The sequence below is a fragment of the Apis mellifera genome, linkage group LG12 (assembly GCF_003254395.2).
Source record: "Apis mellifera strain DH4 linkage group LG12, Amel_HAv3.1, whole genome shotgun sequence".
In the NCBI taxonomy this organism is placed as follows: Eukaryota; Metazoa; Arthropoda; class Insecta; order Hymenoptera; family Apidae; genus Apis; species Apis mellifera.
The window spans coordinates 7964791-7984661 of NC_037649.1; the positions used below are offsets into that span (position 1 = coordinate 7964791).

Sequence of the window (19871 nt, forward strand, 5' to 3'; positions counted from 1 at the left end):
AAGGAATGTAATAAAATTCAAAATTTGATTTGATTTGAAAATATTTATTATTCAAAAAATAAATTTATTATATTAATTATTCTATTAATTAAAAAAAACTATAAATCAATAAAAAAAGAAGATCCATAGTTTATTTCGTCGCATTAAAATTAAAATTAAATTAAAAACTTTTTAATGCGAATAGTTAATATAGTAAGGTTGAGTGATGAACGACCAACTTCCTATTAATAATGCTTTGAAACTTTCATTCCAGGATGCAAATATATAAATCAATAATATCAAGAAAAATATTTTTGTTATTACATCAATCCAATACATGCTGCAATAAAAATTATATATATTAGTAATTAATAAAATTTTATAAAATTTTCAAAATTTAACTCTTAAATAGATTTTACATTCTTAAATGTCTTCGAGCAGCTGGTAAAGTTTCTGGTGGTTCATTCAATATATAAATTCTTGCTGCTCTTATACATGCTTCAAAATATGCGTCTATATCCATATCATCTCCATGTACTTGATATTTTGCATATTCCACAGGATTAAGTTTACTTCGTACTTCCATGAAATTTGAATTATCGAAGTCCCACTGATTATTGGTATAATATTCAAAAACTTCGAAACCTTTTTGTATCCGACGTTGTACACGGCACATACTATTCATAGTAAGAGTTTTATATTAAATCAATGATTTGATTTGAAAATAATTGATCATCTATAAATGAAAAATTATAATTTTCAAATATACTTACATTGGCTTATAACCTGCAAGGAAAATAAGTGCATCTATGAAATAAGCGGGTATGATATGAAAGAAAAAAACACATATATTATGCATGAGTCTTGACTTTTTTATACTTCCACCTGGATACCAAACAACCCCGTTCAAAGGAACTCTTTCTGTTATTTTTCGACCCCTGGCAATGATTTCTTCCCATGGTACCTAAAATTTTCATATTGAGACACATTGAACGTTTGTTATATATATATAAATTATTATTACTAATTAAAGATAATTTCTATACCTTAAATTCATTACTGCTTGTAAGATGATAAACTCTCTTTTCATGATCTTTACAATAGATGAAATTCCAAGAACTAGCAAGAATTGCATTTACTGCAATATCAACAGGAAGAAAATCAGCATAACTACTTCCATTACAATACATCGTTCGAAGAACACCTTTTCCAGCACCAATCAAGATTCCTGTTGGACCGTTAATATTATCTGTCCATCCTGGAAGTGGTTCTTTCCATATTGGTATAACTATACTTGGTCTAAGATTTAAAATAATTTCCGATTAAAAATATTTATTGTTTCTATAAATATTTATTTTTATTTATACCTTAATATAATTGCTGGAATATATGGCATTGCTTCTTCAACAAGGGCTTCTGATAAAGCTTTGGTAAAGGCATATGTATTAGGAAAATGTGCTAAAATTTTTCCTGTCATAGCTTCAACTACATCATCATCCATCCATTCTACACATTTAATTATTTTATGAGGATCTATAGGTGGTGGATATGGCTTTTCTTCTAAAATCTGAGAAAATAATTTTATGAAAAAAATGTAAGTATTCGTATTTAATTTTAAATGTGATTAGAGATATAATACTTTTTCTTCAAGATGACAATATGCTGTACTGATATAAGCAAATAATTTTAAATGCTTCATTTCTTTGGCTAATTCCAACATTTCTTTTGTACCACGCGTGTTTAATAGTACTGCCTTTTTCAACATTTCGTCAAATCTATAATAATTTAATGATCAAATTTAATATTATTTTTAATATTATAAATGTATGTTTTCAATACATTCATTTTATTATATAATTACCGTACTGAAGCAGCTGCATGATATACAATATTAATCTTTTCACAAAGCATTTTTCTATCTTCTAAAGAAAGACTAAGTCCAGGTAGGGTCATATCTCCGTTTATAACAGTTACAGATTTTTTAAGTGTTTCTGCACCTCTTTGTTTTTTAACTTTTTCAAATAGCTGAAATAATTTTTCAATTATAGTTTTAATAATTATTCGTTAGTTTCATAAAATATTTATAAATATAATATAAATTGATGTATCAAATTCAAATTAGAAATCATTCGTTTTAAAAGAAATTCTTTTTAAATATGATTTTATTTGTTTTATTTTTATTTTTACTGTTGTTTATTTATTTAACTAATTGATATTGTAAAACCATTAAAAATTTTTTAAGTTTAGATAGATAGTTATCATAAATAATTAAATATAAAATCTGAAATAATATTATGCATTTATATGAAATGATTCTTAGAATTGCTATTACGAATAATGAATTTTTATTAAATGATGAATAATTTTTTTATTAAATAATATGTATAATATATGTATAATTACATATATAATTATTTTCTTTTATAAAGAAGCAATCAACTAATACTTATAAGAATATTTTTACTTATAATTATAATTAATATAATATGATCAAATTCTTCAACCTTCATTGTATGAGATGTTGATTTGTATATGTATTACGTGAGAGAATGAGGTCCAGAGATCAGTAACACAAGAAGTAAGAAGATGTGATATAACAGACCAGTTGAAAAATAAGAACTTTCACTAAGTATGAGACTTGATAATAATAGAGATAATAACCTTTGTCATCTTTTTCTCTATGATACGGCCTTGACTTCGTTCTTTTTTGTTGCAATACAGGAATCATATTTTTTACCGTGCAAATCGTAGATTTCATTTTTAGTAAATTCGAAGAAATAAGCAAGAATTGCGTTAATTATTGGAAACATTGCATTCTATCAAAGATGAAGATGATACTTTAACTATTAAATAACTCTTTTTTTATTTGATTCATGACATCATATATTATATGTTAGCTAGAATATTCTTTATTATATTGACTACTACCTATATTATATGTTTTTTTCTTAATTATATAGAAATGTGATGTAATATTCTATTTAAATAATTTTTGCTAATTTTGATAAATGAAAGAAATTTTTTTTAGATTTAAGTAAAATATATAAGTTAATAATAATTTGAGAATTATAGTTAAATCAATTATAATGAATCACAATTTAATTATAATTTGACATATATATATATATTTTTTTTTTATCATAAAATATTCTAATGTAGAATATTCTAATGTAGAATATTTTATTATAAAATATTCCAATGTAGAATAATGTAGAATAATGTAGAATATTTTATCATAAAATATTCTAATAGAAACGATCAAACTTAAGTTAATTAAAATTTATAAAATTTACATTATGCCAGTCACTTTTATTTTTATTTAGGTCAAATTTAATTTTTGAAAAATTTTCTTTATTTTTTTTAATTGTATTTGATTTTAATCAACATATTATATATATATATTTTTTTTTTTGGATAAAATTTATCGTTTAAATAACATTTTCTTCTTTAACAGTAGATTTGATAAAATTGATGAAATATCAAAGTTATTTTTGTAACTAACTAGTACTTTGTAACAACTACTTTGTAATAACTAGTTTTGAAAAATTTCTTTTCTTTTCGACAGTGAAAATAAATTTTTCAATAAAAATGAGTATCAAGGTGCTTTTCTTGCACAATTTAATCTTTACGTAATTAAACTTTCTCCATGTGTTTTACAAGATACGTGTTGCAATACCTTACGCATTAAAAAATCTACTATTACTATAACATTATTATAATAATTTCTAATATAAATTTAATAGAAATTATTTTTCATAAAATATTTTTTAACAATATATATATATATATATATATATATATATATATATATATATATATATATTTATTTATTTTCGATTTATTCGTTTAAACAATGCAATTATCTCAAGTATTTTTCTCAGAAATTGGGTTAGAAAAAATTGCTTCAAACAATAATATAATATACAAAAAACTTGTTTGCGTGTTCATAAATGATTGAATTGCTTTCTTATGTATTATTAACGTAATATCAATATATATTAGATTAATGGAATATTTTTATGACAATAGTTTAAAATCTACATCAATTTATTTATATTTTTATGCTAATATTTATTTTGTTCAAATATTGAATAATCGCATAAAATTCCAATAAGATTATATATATTTACCGGTGAATTAAAAATTTCCTCTAAACGATATTTTGGATCTTTTTCATGTTTTGTTCTGATCAACAAATAAATTTGTTTTATGTCCGGTAAACATCTGAGAAATTTTTCAACAATGACTTTTCCTAAAAATCCAGTGCCACCAGTGATTAGGATGTTCTGATTTTTGAAAGATTCTTCTATTCTATCAAATATCTCTTCCATTTTCGATTCTGCCGATCGTATCTAATCAAAAAAATAATTATGATTATAATATGTAAATTTTTTATATAGATAAATATGTTTAAAAAATAAATATTATTATATTTACTTTTTATTATTATATGATCAAAAAATAATTTTTCATATTATATTTATGTTAAATTCTAAGAATTAAATGTAATTCCAATGTATGTCGGAAAAAAAATATTATCATTGGTGTTACATTTAATGAAAATTATACTGTAAATTTCAAAAATTACGAAATATTAAATAATATTAAGATTAATAATATGTATATGTAATTTGACACGTCAAAATATGTCGAAACAGCATAATACATTTCCTCTATTTCGTATTAAATTTTTATTCGTATGCATATAAGATTTCAGTTTTCCAAACTGAAGTATTACAGTATATGAAAATAAATTTTTTTCAATTAAATATTATTTATAAAGCAATACATAAAATAAACATATATTTTGAAAAATACTTTTTATAAGAATTTAAGTAACAATAAGTTTTTCAATAATAATAATCCATTATTTTATTATTTTGGCTGATCATTTTAAACAAAATATGTTAATAATTATATCTTTGCCTATATATATATATGATATATATTTTATATATTATACGTAATATTATAATTTCGCAATAAAAAAGTAATTATCGGTCGAGATGATTAAAGCAAACGTAGCAAAAATTGAACAATTTAAACATCATTAATGGTTGCAATTATCAAGATAATGATTGTAAATTATAGCAGTGGAAATAATATGTCACTAATATGTCAGAATTATATTATTATATCCCGCAAGGGGGACCGACGAGTTTCGAGATTTGTTTCATTTTGTCTTGAACTCGTCGAGTCTTTTGGGTGGTGGCGTACCCACGGACCTGAGCCAAATATGAATTTTTCTTTCTCAATTAAGATTACTTATAACTTTTTTTGAATTTAATAGGGATGATCTCGAATGTTTCAAAATGTTATTTTACTACATATACTATGATGTGAAAATATTTTGAATATTTTTAAAAATTTTAAAAAATATAAATTGAAATTTATTTTAAAAGCTAAAATTAATAGATATTGATTTACAAAGGAAATAAAGCATGAAACTGATGAAACTATAAAGTATTAAAGTTAAGTAGAAACGGATATATAAATTGTTTTATGAAATGAAATTTGCATAAAAGAACAAACATTATGGTTATGCAAACATCATGAGATGGCGTAATAACTTTTACAGTGATGTAAAAACATCATCGTGTTGACAGAGAAGTTTGGTTACTTTGGAAAAAATCTTTATAATAAAAAATTCCATAAATTTACCGCTTTTTAATTGAAAAAATTTTTTTTTTTATTTCTATTTCGTTGATTTTTGAATAAGCATTACATAATAAAACCTGAATTATTAATTTTTAAGTGGATTTATTATATAAGTGATGCAGTCAAGATCATATAGTTTTTTTTATGATTTTATAAAAACATTTTAAAAACTTAATAAGAAATTGTTATTATTTTAATCATTTGTTATTGAATCACATGTTGAAATTTAATTTCATTGATAATGAATCGCATATTGAAATGTTATATATTGTATAAATTTGGCATATTAAATATTTTTTAATTGTTATATTTTAATTTAGAATAATTGAATAATTAAATGCCCAATATTCAATGATACTCAACAATGTTATCTAATATTGAGTATTTGATATCTAATATTTTATATTCTATTATGAATATACAATAGTTTTTAATTTAACAAACTCTTTAAAATAAACTATAAATAACTTTAAAATAAGTTGAATCATTCTATTATTCATTGAAAAATTTCGATCACTATTACTTTTGAATATTGCTCCACTTAGAATGTTTTCATATTCGTTTCAATAATTATTTTTAATATTTTATAGTTGCAGATTTAAGAAAATTTAATGTTGTAGACTGATAAATTATTATATATTTAATATATCTACACTTTTTTATTCGTGTAAAAGATTTATAAAAAATAAATCTAAATAAATCTAAAAACAAACAAAGAAACAAAATTAAATTTCAGTTTATCATCTAAAGAAGAACACCAAAATTTAATTAAATTATATACGTTTCAAAAATAAGATGAAAAAAGAAAGGAATTATATATTTTCAATATCGAATACTTACTTTTAAAAAATAAAAAAAAATTCCTCAAGCTTATTTCTCAAAGTTCACAGATGAATAATTGGTGAACAAAATGAAACACGACTGTTACAAGTTTACAAGTGATCGGCTTTAGTCAATCGGTGTTACTTGGACGGTGAGCACGATACAGACTGAGAAAGCGTAATGTTGGCCCAATATTTTCTTAGATGATCTCAATGTACTCCCTATTTACTTTCGTACGCTCCGTTCGGTTGCTCTCCCATTCTTATTCAAGAGAATACCTCAATGTTTAAAATTGTAATTGTTTATATATATATTCGGTCATATTTTATAATCGAGATTTTAATTTTTATAATTTTATTGGAATTATATTTCATTATTATGAATTTTTTGAAGAATATGTGAATTATAAAATTCACATATATAATTATATTTATAAATTGATATAATTCACTTTAAGGTTGAATTTTGAATATATTAGAATAAATATAGATAAATTCTTATAAATATATAATAATATTCACAGAAAGAAAAACAGTTAATTTTAATTTCGATTTTTTTTTTCTCTTGATAAAGTAAAAATAGATTAAAATTAATGTAACATAATTGAAATTATAATGCAATTCAATTTGATTAATGTAATTTAAATTTAATGCAATCTTTAATTTATTAACATTTAATATTATTCAAAAGTTAATGCTATTCAAAAGTTATATATTATGTATTTTATTTAATTTAAAACGTTTATATTTACATTTAACAAAAGATAAATTTACGAATTTGAAAATTTTAAGGATTTAAAATAACATAAAAATCTTGATTAATTGATAATGCAATTAATTTAAAATATTGATCTTGAAATTATCATAGATAACACTTTGATGTGGCATAATTTTTTTTTTTTTTTTTTTACAGTTTTTTTTCTTCAATTAAAAAAGGAAACATTAAAAAAAAATAAATTAATATGATACAAAAAAATATGAAATGCGAAACAAAAGTATTTTTATTCGAAAAATATATATATGTATATGTATAATGTATACATCTGCAACGATACTTAAAGAGTGAGAGTTGAAATGAAAAAGTGAGAGTGAAAATGTGAATGCTGGGGAAAAAAAGAGAACATATGCACGAGAGAGAACGAAAACAAGGATGAGCAAGACGAGCATAAGATTTCGACACTCTGGTTCTACCGGATTTGTGTGCTTTCGTGATTTTTCGTTACATTTTCATATAAATCGTTCGTTGACTAAAGATGCATGGTAAAAGTGTTTCAATTCAAATCAATATTTTTTTTTTTATATTTTTCCTTCGATATTTGATTACAAACTTTTGTTGGCAATTCTTTTCTAATTTATATACATATATATATAAATCATTCTTATACAATTCTGTATAGTTGTTGAATAATTTTATTCTTCACGTTCTTTATATAACGCGCAAAAAAATAATATAAAAAATATAAGAAAAATAGATTAAAATTTATTTTATTTATTAATATTCAGAATGTTAATAATATTGATCTAAATTATATAAATTATGAAACAATAACTTTAATCTAATATTTTGAAATATTTCTATACTAAGCTAAAATCATTTTTATAATCTTATAACTTATGGAACTTATTTTGTTTAAAAAATATTCGTTCTTTGAAAAATAAATTTTTGAAGAAACTTTCTGATGTTTCAGAAAGTAGCTTTCATAATGTAAGTGTGAAAATGAAATCCAAATATAATTTTACTTAATATTTGTAAAAACGATTGTTTTTTATATTAACATAATATTGTAACACATGGATTATTATTAGTCACATATAGTATCTCATGGCGAATAGCGAAAACTTTTCTATTTCAAATATTACTTCAATATTTGCATAACTAAGAAATGAGGAGTAAAGAATATTTCACCTGAGAGATTGTACGAACGAGACATGTCGCGTGAGAGCAAGAATTTCGAAATTTCAAAATGTCATGACTTGATCAGATCTGTAATCGCGGTCAAGAATTTGAAAATTTCAAATAATCATATTATTAAAAATTTTTTTTATACTGATTTAAATTGTATTGATCCAAAATTTTTCTCTAATAGAAAATATATTATGAGATTATTTTAATTAAAAAGAAAGAATTAATCTTTGAAAGTAATTTTTAATTTTATGTTATTGATAATGATATCAAATATGATATAGTGATTGATATCATTTCTTTATTATATTTATTGGCATATTCTTTACAAATTAAATAAAATCTTTGTTTATTTCATTCAAATACCTAAATCAAATTCTTATAAATATTCTATTATATATCATAAAACTTAATTATTAAAACAGTCTTTTTATGTCTTTTAAGAAATAAATATATTTATTATTATAGCAAGTATCTTAAAAATATCATAATTGCAAATGTATATTCTATAAAAACAATAAATCATTGTGCAATAAATACAATAAAGTAAAATAGTTAACTGATAACAATTGTGAATATAACAAATGAGTAAAACAAATTTTTATAACATTTGAGAATAAAATAAGATAAAAATAAAGAAACATATTATCATTTTCAGATAAAATCAATTATCAATTAGATATATACATTATATCTATAATTGAAGTTCAAAGTCATGGTCGTAATCTGTTTAGATGAATTTATCTAAGAATAGAAACCATATAAAGAAGATTGTAAGTCCGATCTTAACAAACCAATCAGCAAAATATAAATATCTAATAACTTTTCGTGCACGAGGTATGGTAGAAAGATCATCTTTTAAACAATATTGTCTAACGCCTAATATATATTTCAACATGTAACTATCCCAAGATATAGCTTTTGTATCCATAAAGAATTTTTCTCTATCAGATGAATTTAATTCAAGTTGCAATTTTTTCATGCGATCATTTCTGAAAATCGAAATTAAATTAGTATAAAATTTTAATTTTAATATAATGTATCATAATTTATCATATAATTAAAGAAATTAAAATTCTCAATGATCACAATAAACATTGAAAGATCCGAAAATTTACAACTTGGGTAACTTATTGAAAATTTTAAAAAAATATTTCTGCATAATTACCGAAATTCCCATTCTTTGGTAGTATAATACTGTATCAATCCTATTCCATTGTTAACTTTTTGATGCACTCTTATTAAAAATGGTTTATTTCCAGTTAGAAAAATGATAATATCTATGAAAATTGCAGGTATATAATGGAATAAGATCACTCGTATCCAATGGTAAAATTTTAATGTGGTAATACTTCCACCTGGATACCATAGTAAACCTTAAAATAAAATTTATAGATTAATTTTAGTTAAATATATAGATTAAAACATTAATTGTTTTTTATGCATAGAATTATAAATTGCTTTATAAATATTATTTTATTTACTTCATATGATATAGAAAATTGATTCGTTTCATTAATTATATTGTGGAAATATATATTATAATTCTTTTATTAACCTGAGAATGGATACATTATGGTATATTTCTTTCCAGTTTCTACAGCATAACCCCAAGAAATCGGGTTTTCAAGTCCAGAAGTAATGTTCATAAATATTGGTTTTTCAGGTTTTTCTCTTCCTACTTTCCATGCCAATCCAATCATCGCATTAATCGCCATATCACAAGGAATTAGATTCAATAAGTAATTGTAATTACAGAGAACAGTTCGTATTACTCCTTTTCCAGCACCTACCATTAAACCTGTTGGTCCATTCATGTTGTCAATCCAACCAGGCATTGGTTCTTTCCATGATGCGACCACTAAAATTTAAATTAATTAATAATTTATAACAAATTATATTAAATATTCATAAATTTTAAAATCATATTGCACTTTTACTATAAAAAACTATAGTTATATTAAATTCATAAATTTTAAAATCATATTGCACTTTTACTATAAAAAACTATAGTTCAAAAAACTAAAAATAATAAAAAATCATCTTTTAAAAAGTTAATATTTTTGAATCTTTTAAAATAAAGATGCGATATATATTAATACATAAAGAAAATTTAATATATAATAAAAAGTTTATTTAAAAAAGTATGTAATAAAAAAAATCTAAAATTTACCTATAGAAGGTCTTGCAACACCTGCAGGTAGACCACTTTTCTGCACTAAATCTTCAGCAAGTGCTTTACTAAAGGCATAAGTGTTCGGTAATCCTTGTAATATTTTTGGTGTCATGATTTTTTGAAAATCATCTGTCGTATCATTTACCATTTTTATAATTTTTTCAAGTTCTATAGGAGCAGGATAATTTTTTTCTTCGAGTACAGATTCATTGCAGTGACAATACGAAGTAGAAACATGAATGAAGGATTGTAAATGCTCCATCTATATTAAAAATCAAAACATAATGTCAAAACATTGAAAAAAATGTTTTAAAAAAAATAGTAATTATTTTTCTACTTACAAAATCAGAAATAATTAAATCAGAAATAATAAATATTCTTAATTTAATAAAATTAATAAATATGTACCTCTTTTGCAAGATTTATAACATTCTTAGTACCCAGAGTATTTATTGTTATTGCTTGTTTTAATGTCAAATCGAATTTAACATTTGCCGCCATGTGAAAAACTATGGATACCTCTTTTAATAATCTCTGTTTATCGGCAGTCGATAAAGCAAGATGTTCATCAGTAGTATCACCCTGTATTAATTTAATTTTTTCTATTTTTTCAGGATATTTTTCTTTAATTATTTTAAGAGGATTTTCCTGAAAAATTAATCAATTTATCATATATTTATATAACAAAAATATTTTATATATGTTATAAAATTAAAATTTTTTATACAATCATTCCAATGTGCAATTCATCATTCAAAACAGTAACAGAAAAGAAATACTTGGATTGAGAACGGAAGCGATTTCTTCATATAAAAATGCAGTTTAATTATATATGTGCATGTATTTCTGTTACATTGAATATATATTCTTATGGATTTTCTAGGACATCTTAAAATCATGTACAGTGAAATTACTGCATACCATAAGCTTACGTATCCCTTTCACTTTCGTTCATGTATTATTACAAATATATCTTATTAAATTATTAATATAAATAAATATTTTTAAGCTATTGTAATATCAATTATAAGTAATAAAATAAATATATATAAATGACATATTTAATGCAAAATCAATAATAATGGTATATAATAATTAATAATTTTTCATGAAAAATATCGTAAGATAAAATCTCTAAATAATTTTCTTGAATATAAATTGATTGGGATTCTTTTGATTATTTGCAAGAATTATATTTTAAAATATAATTCATAATCGATGATTGATAAATCATAATGATTGAATCTTTTGCATTGTTTAGTTCCATGGTTAGTAGTATTTGAAATAAGAAATATTTACAATAATTTACAAAAATTTATCTGAAATTATTTTTATATTAATAAAAATAGCTTTAATACTTTAATTAATAAATTTATTTAATATATTTTAAATAAATATTTTCTATTTATATATTTATTGCCATAAAATAAGTGAAATATTATTTTAATTTAACAAAACTATCTCAATAATTTTCACTTTTTATATGAAATGGACACAGTAGTAGCAATGATGCTTTTTCTTTTAATTTTTTTGTAAACATTTCTCATGACACATATTTGTATATGGTATATACCTTATATATCTCATTGTGGCAATCTATTGTTAAGTAAAATAATTAAAGTAATTATTAAAAAGAACTAGAAATAAATGAATTTTAAAAAATTTTTCATTGGAATTGAAAAATTCAACTCTTTTCAAAATAAAAACTTTAAAATTTTATTTTACTATTATTAAAATTTTATTTTAAAGTTTTTATTTTGAAAAGAGTTGAAAACTTCCAATTTTATTTTTTTAAATGAAATGAATATATTCTAAAATTAACATTAATTTAAAAAATACATGAACATATGAATCTGGATAATATTTTACAAAATTAAAGTTAAAGACACAAACAATTTTAATTTGTTAAATGAGTTTTTAATTTGTTAAATTATTTCTTAATTAAAAATTTTGTTTTTGTACAAAATTTAATAATAAGGTTAAATTTTAGTTAGGTCAATTTTTAATTCGTGCAAAATAATAAAATATTAAATAATAAGAAAATGATAAGTAAAAAGTTAAATATTTAGAACATTGATAAGTTGAACATATAATAAGTTAATCTTTTTTTAATAATGTCAATTTGTAAAGAAAATAACAAATAACAATGAATAAGATATTTTAGCTTGTTCCTAAAAAAAAAAAAAAAAGAAAAAAAAAATGGAATTAAACCTGAAATTTCACTACCTCCATATATATTTCGACGTACCGCTCGAAATCATTTAATGTTTGTTGCCTTTGTGAAAATTTTCAAATTTCTGGAAACGCTAGAAAGCTTTTAAAAGGAATGTGGTTTTCTTTTGATCTAATCTGTTCCTAAAATTTATTTTAAAGCACTATATAAGTTGTAATAATTTTTTTAATTTAATTTTAAATATATCGTAAAAAATATCTCATACTTTTATCATACATTGCAGCCTAGTTTGCGGATCAACATCCTTCTTTTTTCTAATTAATACAAAAATATTTTCAAGATGATCGCAGCTGACCAACAGTTTATAGATTAAAACCTTTCCCATAAAACCAGAACCTCCAGTGATGAAAACATTTCGACCTTGAAGCCATTCCGAAATAGATGGTATGTCTGATGCCATTTTTAGAAAAGCTGTAAGAGGAAAAAAAAATGACCTTGAAAAAATATCTCCAAAGAGTAGTTAAACCTGTTTACAAAGGATAACTGCGTCTTTAAACACGTATTTTTTAATTAGATATTATAAATTTGTAAATGTAAATTTTTCTCGTTCGTTTCCTTATTTTAATATAAATTATAATTTCATTTACTTATTATTAGATAAAATTGAATTGAATACAATTGCAATTTTTATATTTGCATTCTCATATTGACGATATAAAATTATAATTATATATAATTATATAATATAATATTACATTTACACATACATTTCTGAATATTATATATATATTGCAGTTTTCGTTTTCGTTTTAGATATCGAATAACATGGAAAGATTCATGATTGAATAAATTGAAAATTTGTAGAATAGAATGAAACGAAAAAATCTAAGTATAAAAAAAAAAAAAATAATACTATTAATTTTATATTAAATATAAGAAATATAATGAATATAATAATAAAAAATTTTTTATAATGAAAATTTATGGAAATACAATAAATTATTTTATATCAAGATAATTGATAATTAAAGAGAGAGAAAATATAATTTAATCAAAGAAAATACAAAATATCTTTCTATTGGTATTAAACAAGCATCTATTTACATTATTAATAATTCAAAGTATTTTGTAATCTATTACGGATGTTTGTTTTGATCTTTAGAAATTTTACTATCGTGCTTAGAATATCATTAGAAATAAAAAAAAAACTACATGAATATTGTTTTAAATTTTAAATTATATATATTCACACAATATACATAATATTTATTTCTCAAATCTTATAAATTATTTATATAAATATTATTTATATAAATCGGATGATATTTTGATCAATTCAATATATGATTTTTTAATATACATTATCAAAATTGTATATAATATATTCATGGTTGAAAAGAAATCAAATCTACAAAAAATACGGATTTGATTAATTGATTTTCATAAATCCAATATAAAATTCATTGAAATAAACATAATGCATAATAACAAAATGTTCTTCATTTCTACGATTAAATTTATTTTTAATTATATTATAAATAAATATTTTTTTTAATAATATATTTATATATCATATATTATAATAATGAAATATTGATGAACAAGCGTAAAGTAAAATATCTCTTGTACTTCTTACGCATATATATTTCTTCCTGCTGCAAAATTTCTTCCATCATATAATATATTTCTTTTTCTGGAATTAATTTTTTTTCGATCATGTAAAATCATTTTTTATTGTTATTTTTTTTTTTATCATTCTGTGACAAAAAAACAGAAAGGAATTTCTTGTATCTTGTGCGATAACATTGATTATGCCAATTATCGTAAAAATCGCTTTGTTACAGTATTGGTTATTTTTAACTGTATAAAGATATTTAAAAAAATCCAAATTTTTTTTAAATTTTTTTATATTAATATTTTTATTTAATTTTAATGAAATTTCAATGAAATTTTACTGTACTTTTTTTTAATTTATATATTTTTTTAAATTTATACGATTAATCGTATATAATATAAATTATCTTATTTTAAATTAATTAGCTTATTTTAAATTAAAACATAACACAAATTAATTATACTTTGAAGTCAAACAATTTAATTGTATCAATTTTTTTTAAAAACGATCAATTGTATCATTCAATCAGGAAATTAAGAACATTAAATGAATTTTCATTATCTATAAATTTATTGCTTATTATAAATTAAACCACTAATCAATCTATGCAAATGATATTCTATAGTTTTTCAATTAATCCATTATTAATGTATATTATTCTCCATAATTTATACAACTCTATACTATTTGATCGTAATTTTATAACATCATATTGTGATACATACCTTACGAAAGATGATAAATAAATGAATAAATAAAAATCAATCACGAAAAATTCTCAATATGCACAATTTTGTCACTTTTCACAATTCTAAAAAATTGCATCAAATAATTAATAATATATGAAACAAAAAAAAAGAAAAAAAAAACGAAATTAACTGTTTTTTCAATTCAAACAGTGATCAATAAATAGGAGAAACGAAGAAAAAGATCCTTGATCATAAGAAAGCAACGAGAGGTTCTGACAAAATGGCTAGTACGTTCGCTATAAATATCTGTGTGGTGGGAATTTATAGGATAGAAGGTATCAAGAGATTGGTAATTCTTCGACTTAATAAAAATATAGTAAATATCAATTAATCATATTTATTCATTTTATTTCATTCAATACATATCATTTTGTTTGTCATGATTGAATATTGGTTGAAATAAGATGAATTAGATATCATACAAATCAATTCATCTAAATTTCAAATTAATTCGAATGAAATAGCGCGAAGATTAAACTGCGCGCGCGAGTTGATTTACTGGTTTAGTTAGCGCAGCCTTCACGAAACAAATGAGGTTTGAATTACTTTAACATTTAAGCTTTATTTTGTTAATTGTTTCACAAATCATATCGATATTTCGAATTTTATCGTTTTATTATATTTTCATTTTTCAAACAAAAAACAGAAAAATGAAAAAGATATTTTTTTTGAAGAAATTTATAATATAATTTTTATTATAAGTTATACATTATAATTCTTTTAATACAAAATTAAATTATTTAGAAAATATACTATATATATTAAATAACGATTATTTTCCAACACCATTTTTAAAAAAAAATATATAAAAATTCTAAATGTATTTCTAATACTAATAATACTACTATTAATAATACTAGTATTTTTTCATTTCATATCAAAAAAAAGCAATGTTTATAATATATATTAATATATATTATATATTTGAATTATGTTAAGATATTATAAGTTATCAAACATATTTTATATGGAAATATAGTTTGATTTAAATTTTATATATAATTTAAAATTGATCAAAAAGAAAATAAGTGAATGGAATAATGAAACCAGTCTTAGTCCATGTACTAGCAAAGATAGTTTTGATCAGCCACCAAATAAGTCCTAGCAATGCAAATTGTAAACCCACATGAGCAACTAATAATCTAAAAATGTTTAAAAAAAATGAATTTTATATTAATATATTATTATTTTTTTTAATAAAAAAGGAAAAAGACTCACATTTTATTTTTAAAACGGGCTTTTGCCAATGTTTTTGGTGATTCTTTATTTAAGTATGTCCTAACTCCTTGTGTTAAATTAACAAAATAATCTTCCCATATTAATGGTTTAATATCTAAATTGAAGAGATTTTTATCATGATCAGATAAAGAATTATGTAATTCAATTGTGCGAGTGTTATAAAACTTCCATTCAGTAAAGATAAATTTTTCTAGTCGATTCAATGAGTTGTTAATATTTGTATGTAATCGTACCAAACTATGAAAACATAAATATTCTTATTAATTTAATTTATACATAATTTGATATGAAATTATTATAATTTATAACTTACATTGGTCGTCCACCAGCTAATTTTGTAACTGTATCCAAAATATATGCTGGAATTAAATGCACAAATATTGCAGAGATCTTAAATAAAAAAATTGAAGACAAAAACTTAAGATGTGGATACCAAACTGCACTTTGCAATGGATATGTATGTAAATAATTATTGATTTTTGATTCTATAAAATTCCATTTAAATGGATTACATGTACTAGATGTACAATGATATACTTTCAACTCTTTCTTTCTATAACAAAGAAATATTATTGAAATAATAGTGAAATAATTTCAGAATAAATATATGAATATAAAAGTATGATATAATACATAGATATTAATTCTAATTCATTTTTATTGGAAATTTAAATATACCTATCTTGATTAACAGCATAAGCAGCAATTATAATATTGTTTACAACAATATCTACTGGAATATAATCATAAATTAATTCTTTTGCAACTGGTAATCTTCTTACAACACCTTTGCTAGCACCCATTAAAAATCCTTGAGGTCCATTTTTTGATATTGTCCATCCAGGTATTGGTTCTTTCCATGATCCTATAACTTTAAATAAAACATTTAAAATATATAATATTATAAAACATTTAAAATATATAATATTTAAAATTATATATAATTATAATAATTTTCTTTAAATTTTATTTTTAATAAAATTACTTAATATAAATTTTTAAAAACATTTTCATATTTAATATACATACTCATTGATGGGCGTACAATAGCAGCAGAGATACCACCATTTTTAACTTCATGTTCAGCTAAATGTTTTGTAAATGTATAAGAGTTTGGATGATCTTTTATTATATGTTGTTTTTTAGTTTCTAAAGTTATATTATCTAATTTTTCTTCAAGTTCAAATAATTCATTTACATCATATGGTGCAGGATATAGATATTCTTGTACTTCACATAATGTTGAGTTTACATATGCACTAGAAATATGTACTAGAGCCTGGAACAATAAAAAGTAAAAAGAAATTATACATCATATTAATAAGTAAAAAATAAATTATAATCATTTAACTAAATATTTTACTTTGAGATCTCTTATTTCTTGACAAAGCTGTACAACTCTTCGTGTACCCAATAAATTAATATTTATATTAGTTTTTAAATCTGCTTCAAAATCTAATGTTGCTGCAGAATGAAAAACAATTTGAACCTCTTCAACAAGAGTTAACCTATCTGAAGATGATAATCCTAGATTTTCTTCTCCTATATCACCAGCCACAGGAATTAATTTTTTCAAAAGTTCTATTTTATTTTCTTCTTTTAATCTATCAAATACCTAAAATAATAATATATAAAATAAATAATATAAATATAATAATATAAAATAAAAGAATATAATATAATTTAAAATTAATTAATATCATTTATTAAATATTTTAATATTTATGAAATAAACATATATATAAGTTTTTAAAGTTATGTATATTAAAGTTTTTTTAAAATTAAAGTCATATAAAAAAATGTCTAATTATATATGTATTGCATATATAATTTTGACGCACAATTATACTTTAAAATAATAATGAATGAAAATATTTTCATGTTTATTAAGATAAAAAATTAATTATTAAAAAAAATATATATATTTTGAGATAAAAAAATATATACTTTTTAGATAAGATAAGATAAATAAAAATTATGATTCAAAGAAAAAATTAATATTCAATATCATATAAGATATAATACATATTTAGAATATATATTTTTTACCGAATTTTTTTTAAAATCTTCCAATCTTTCATCTATTTGTTTTCCTTTTTTTGGCCGTAACAACAAATAAATATTTTTTATATCAGGAATGGATCTCAATAATTTTTCAATTAAACAAATTCCGAGAAAGCCTGTTCCACCAGTAATAAAAATAGTTTTATCATTGTAAAAATCAATCACGTTTGATACCATTATAATTTGATTTTACAATATTTTTATTTTAAAAATTTCACAAGTATAGAAACTTATGTTTCAACTGTAAGAAATGAACGTTGAGTGAGCCACTACACGTATAGTAAGTACTTATAATGTGACACGAATTCACCACTACTTGTTTCATGTAAATGTAAATTATTCGACCAATGGTGATGTTGGATTTATATTATATGTGTATTATGTCTGCATAACTCATTTAGTGTCGACGAATTCGTAATATTTATTCGCGTAATATTTATTCGCTTTTTGGATAATTTTTTTTGGATAATATTGAAATTATAAAAAAAAAGTAATTAAATATATTCAAATAGATAATTCAAGATATTTGTTTTTTTTCTTATTAAAAAAAAACTTTCATTAAAAATAACGAAGGAGCAATGATAATTAAATCTTATTTTTTTGTTTTTATTATATTTTTTTGTTTAATTATAGTATTTGATACTGTATTATAGTGTTTGATATTGTGTTAATTATTTCAATTATTTATTCAATTATGATCTTAAATATGCAATAAAAAATATAATATAGTTAAACAATCTTTCAATGAAAAAAATATATATCTCGAAAAATATTAAATATTTTTTTCATTTATAGTATAATGAAACAATTTTATTCATGATTATTTTATCATTTTTAATATTTATTTTCTTTAATTTTTAATAATATAATTTAAAATATATTGAATTTTACTATATTCTTATGTTTATTTGTTTGTTCAAATTATAAATATTTATTTATTTTTTTTTACATTTAAAAAATTTAATAAATAATTTGAATTGGAATCGATACGATTTGGAAAACCAAATTGTTTGAATAATAGACAACATTCATGTTATATTAACATTTAATATATGCATATTATATTATATATAGCTAATAAACAAATTTTCTAATGTCCTTAAAATAAATAATTTTTAATTTATTGCTACAATTATTTGAGATCAAATAAGAGTTTAATTGTTATAATAATTGTTATATAATTTAATTATTATAATTATATAATATAAATATAATTCATTAATATTCAATAAGCCTAATTATTTACGTTTTTATATACATATATATATGGAAAATCATATAATATAATGATGATGATACAATGTTCAATCGATAATAATATATTCTAAATATTCCATAATCAATTCGAAAAAAAGAACGAGATTTTTATTCCTCTTAATCGCTAATTGCAATGAATTATGCAGTAAATGATGAAAGAAAAAAGAAGAGAGAAATATCCACTAAATGTTGAGAGATATGAAATATATGAAATATATATGAAACTTATATTTAAAA

The 19871-nt window shown here is 21.0% G+C and overlaps 2 protein-coding genes across 2 annotated transcripts; both read right to left on the bottom strand.

The window, feature by feature from the left end:
* Positions 1-105: 105 nt before the first annotated feature.
* LOC552110 lies at positions 106-15304 on the bottom strand. The gene is made up of 15 exons (XM_026444450.1): positions 15051-15304; positions 12976-13181; positions 10946-11185; positions 10535-10799; positions 9920-10222; positions 9530-9737; positions 9095-9353; positions 4110-4331; positions 1841-2004; positions 1619-1754; positions 1347-1546; positions 1026-1278; positions 753-943; positions 399-656; positions 106-319 (listed from the first exon to the last, which is right to left on the bottom strand). Exons 2-15 carry the CDS (start codon positions 13168-13170, stop codon positions 172-174), a joined length of 3042 nt encoding a protein of 1013 aa, XP_026300235.1. The 5' UTR covers positions 13171-13181; positions 15051-15304; the 3' UTR covers positions 106-171.
* A 94-nt stretch (positions 15305-15398) lies between these two features.
* Positions 15399-18669, bottom strand: LOC725187 (putative fatty acyl-CoA reductase CG8306-like). The gene is given in 7 exon segments (NM_001242526.1): positions 15399-16216; positions 16293-16550; positions 16627-16866; positions 16992-17184; positions 17343-17592; positions 17677-17928; positions 18363-18669. Coding segments are annotated over 7 exon segments (1524 nt in total). The 5' UTR covers positions 18555-18669; the 3' UTR covers positions 15399-16077.
* Positions 18670-19871: the final 1202 nt, after the last annotated feature.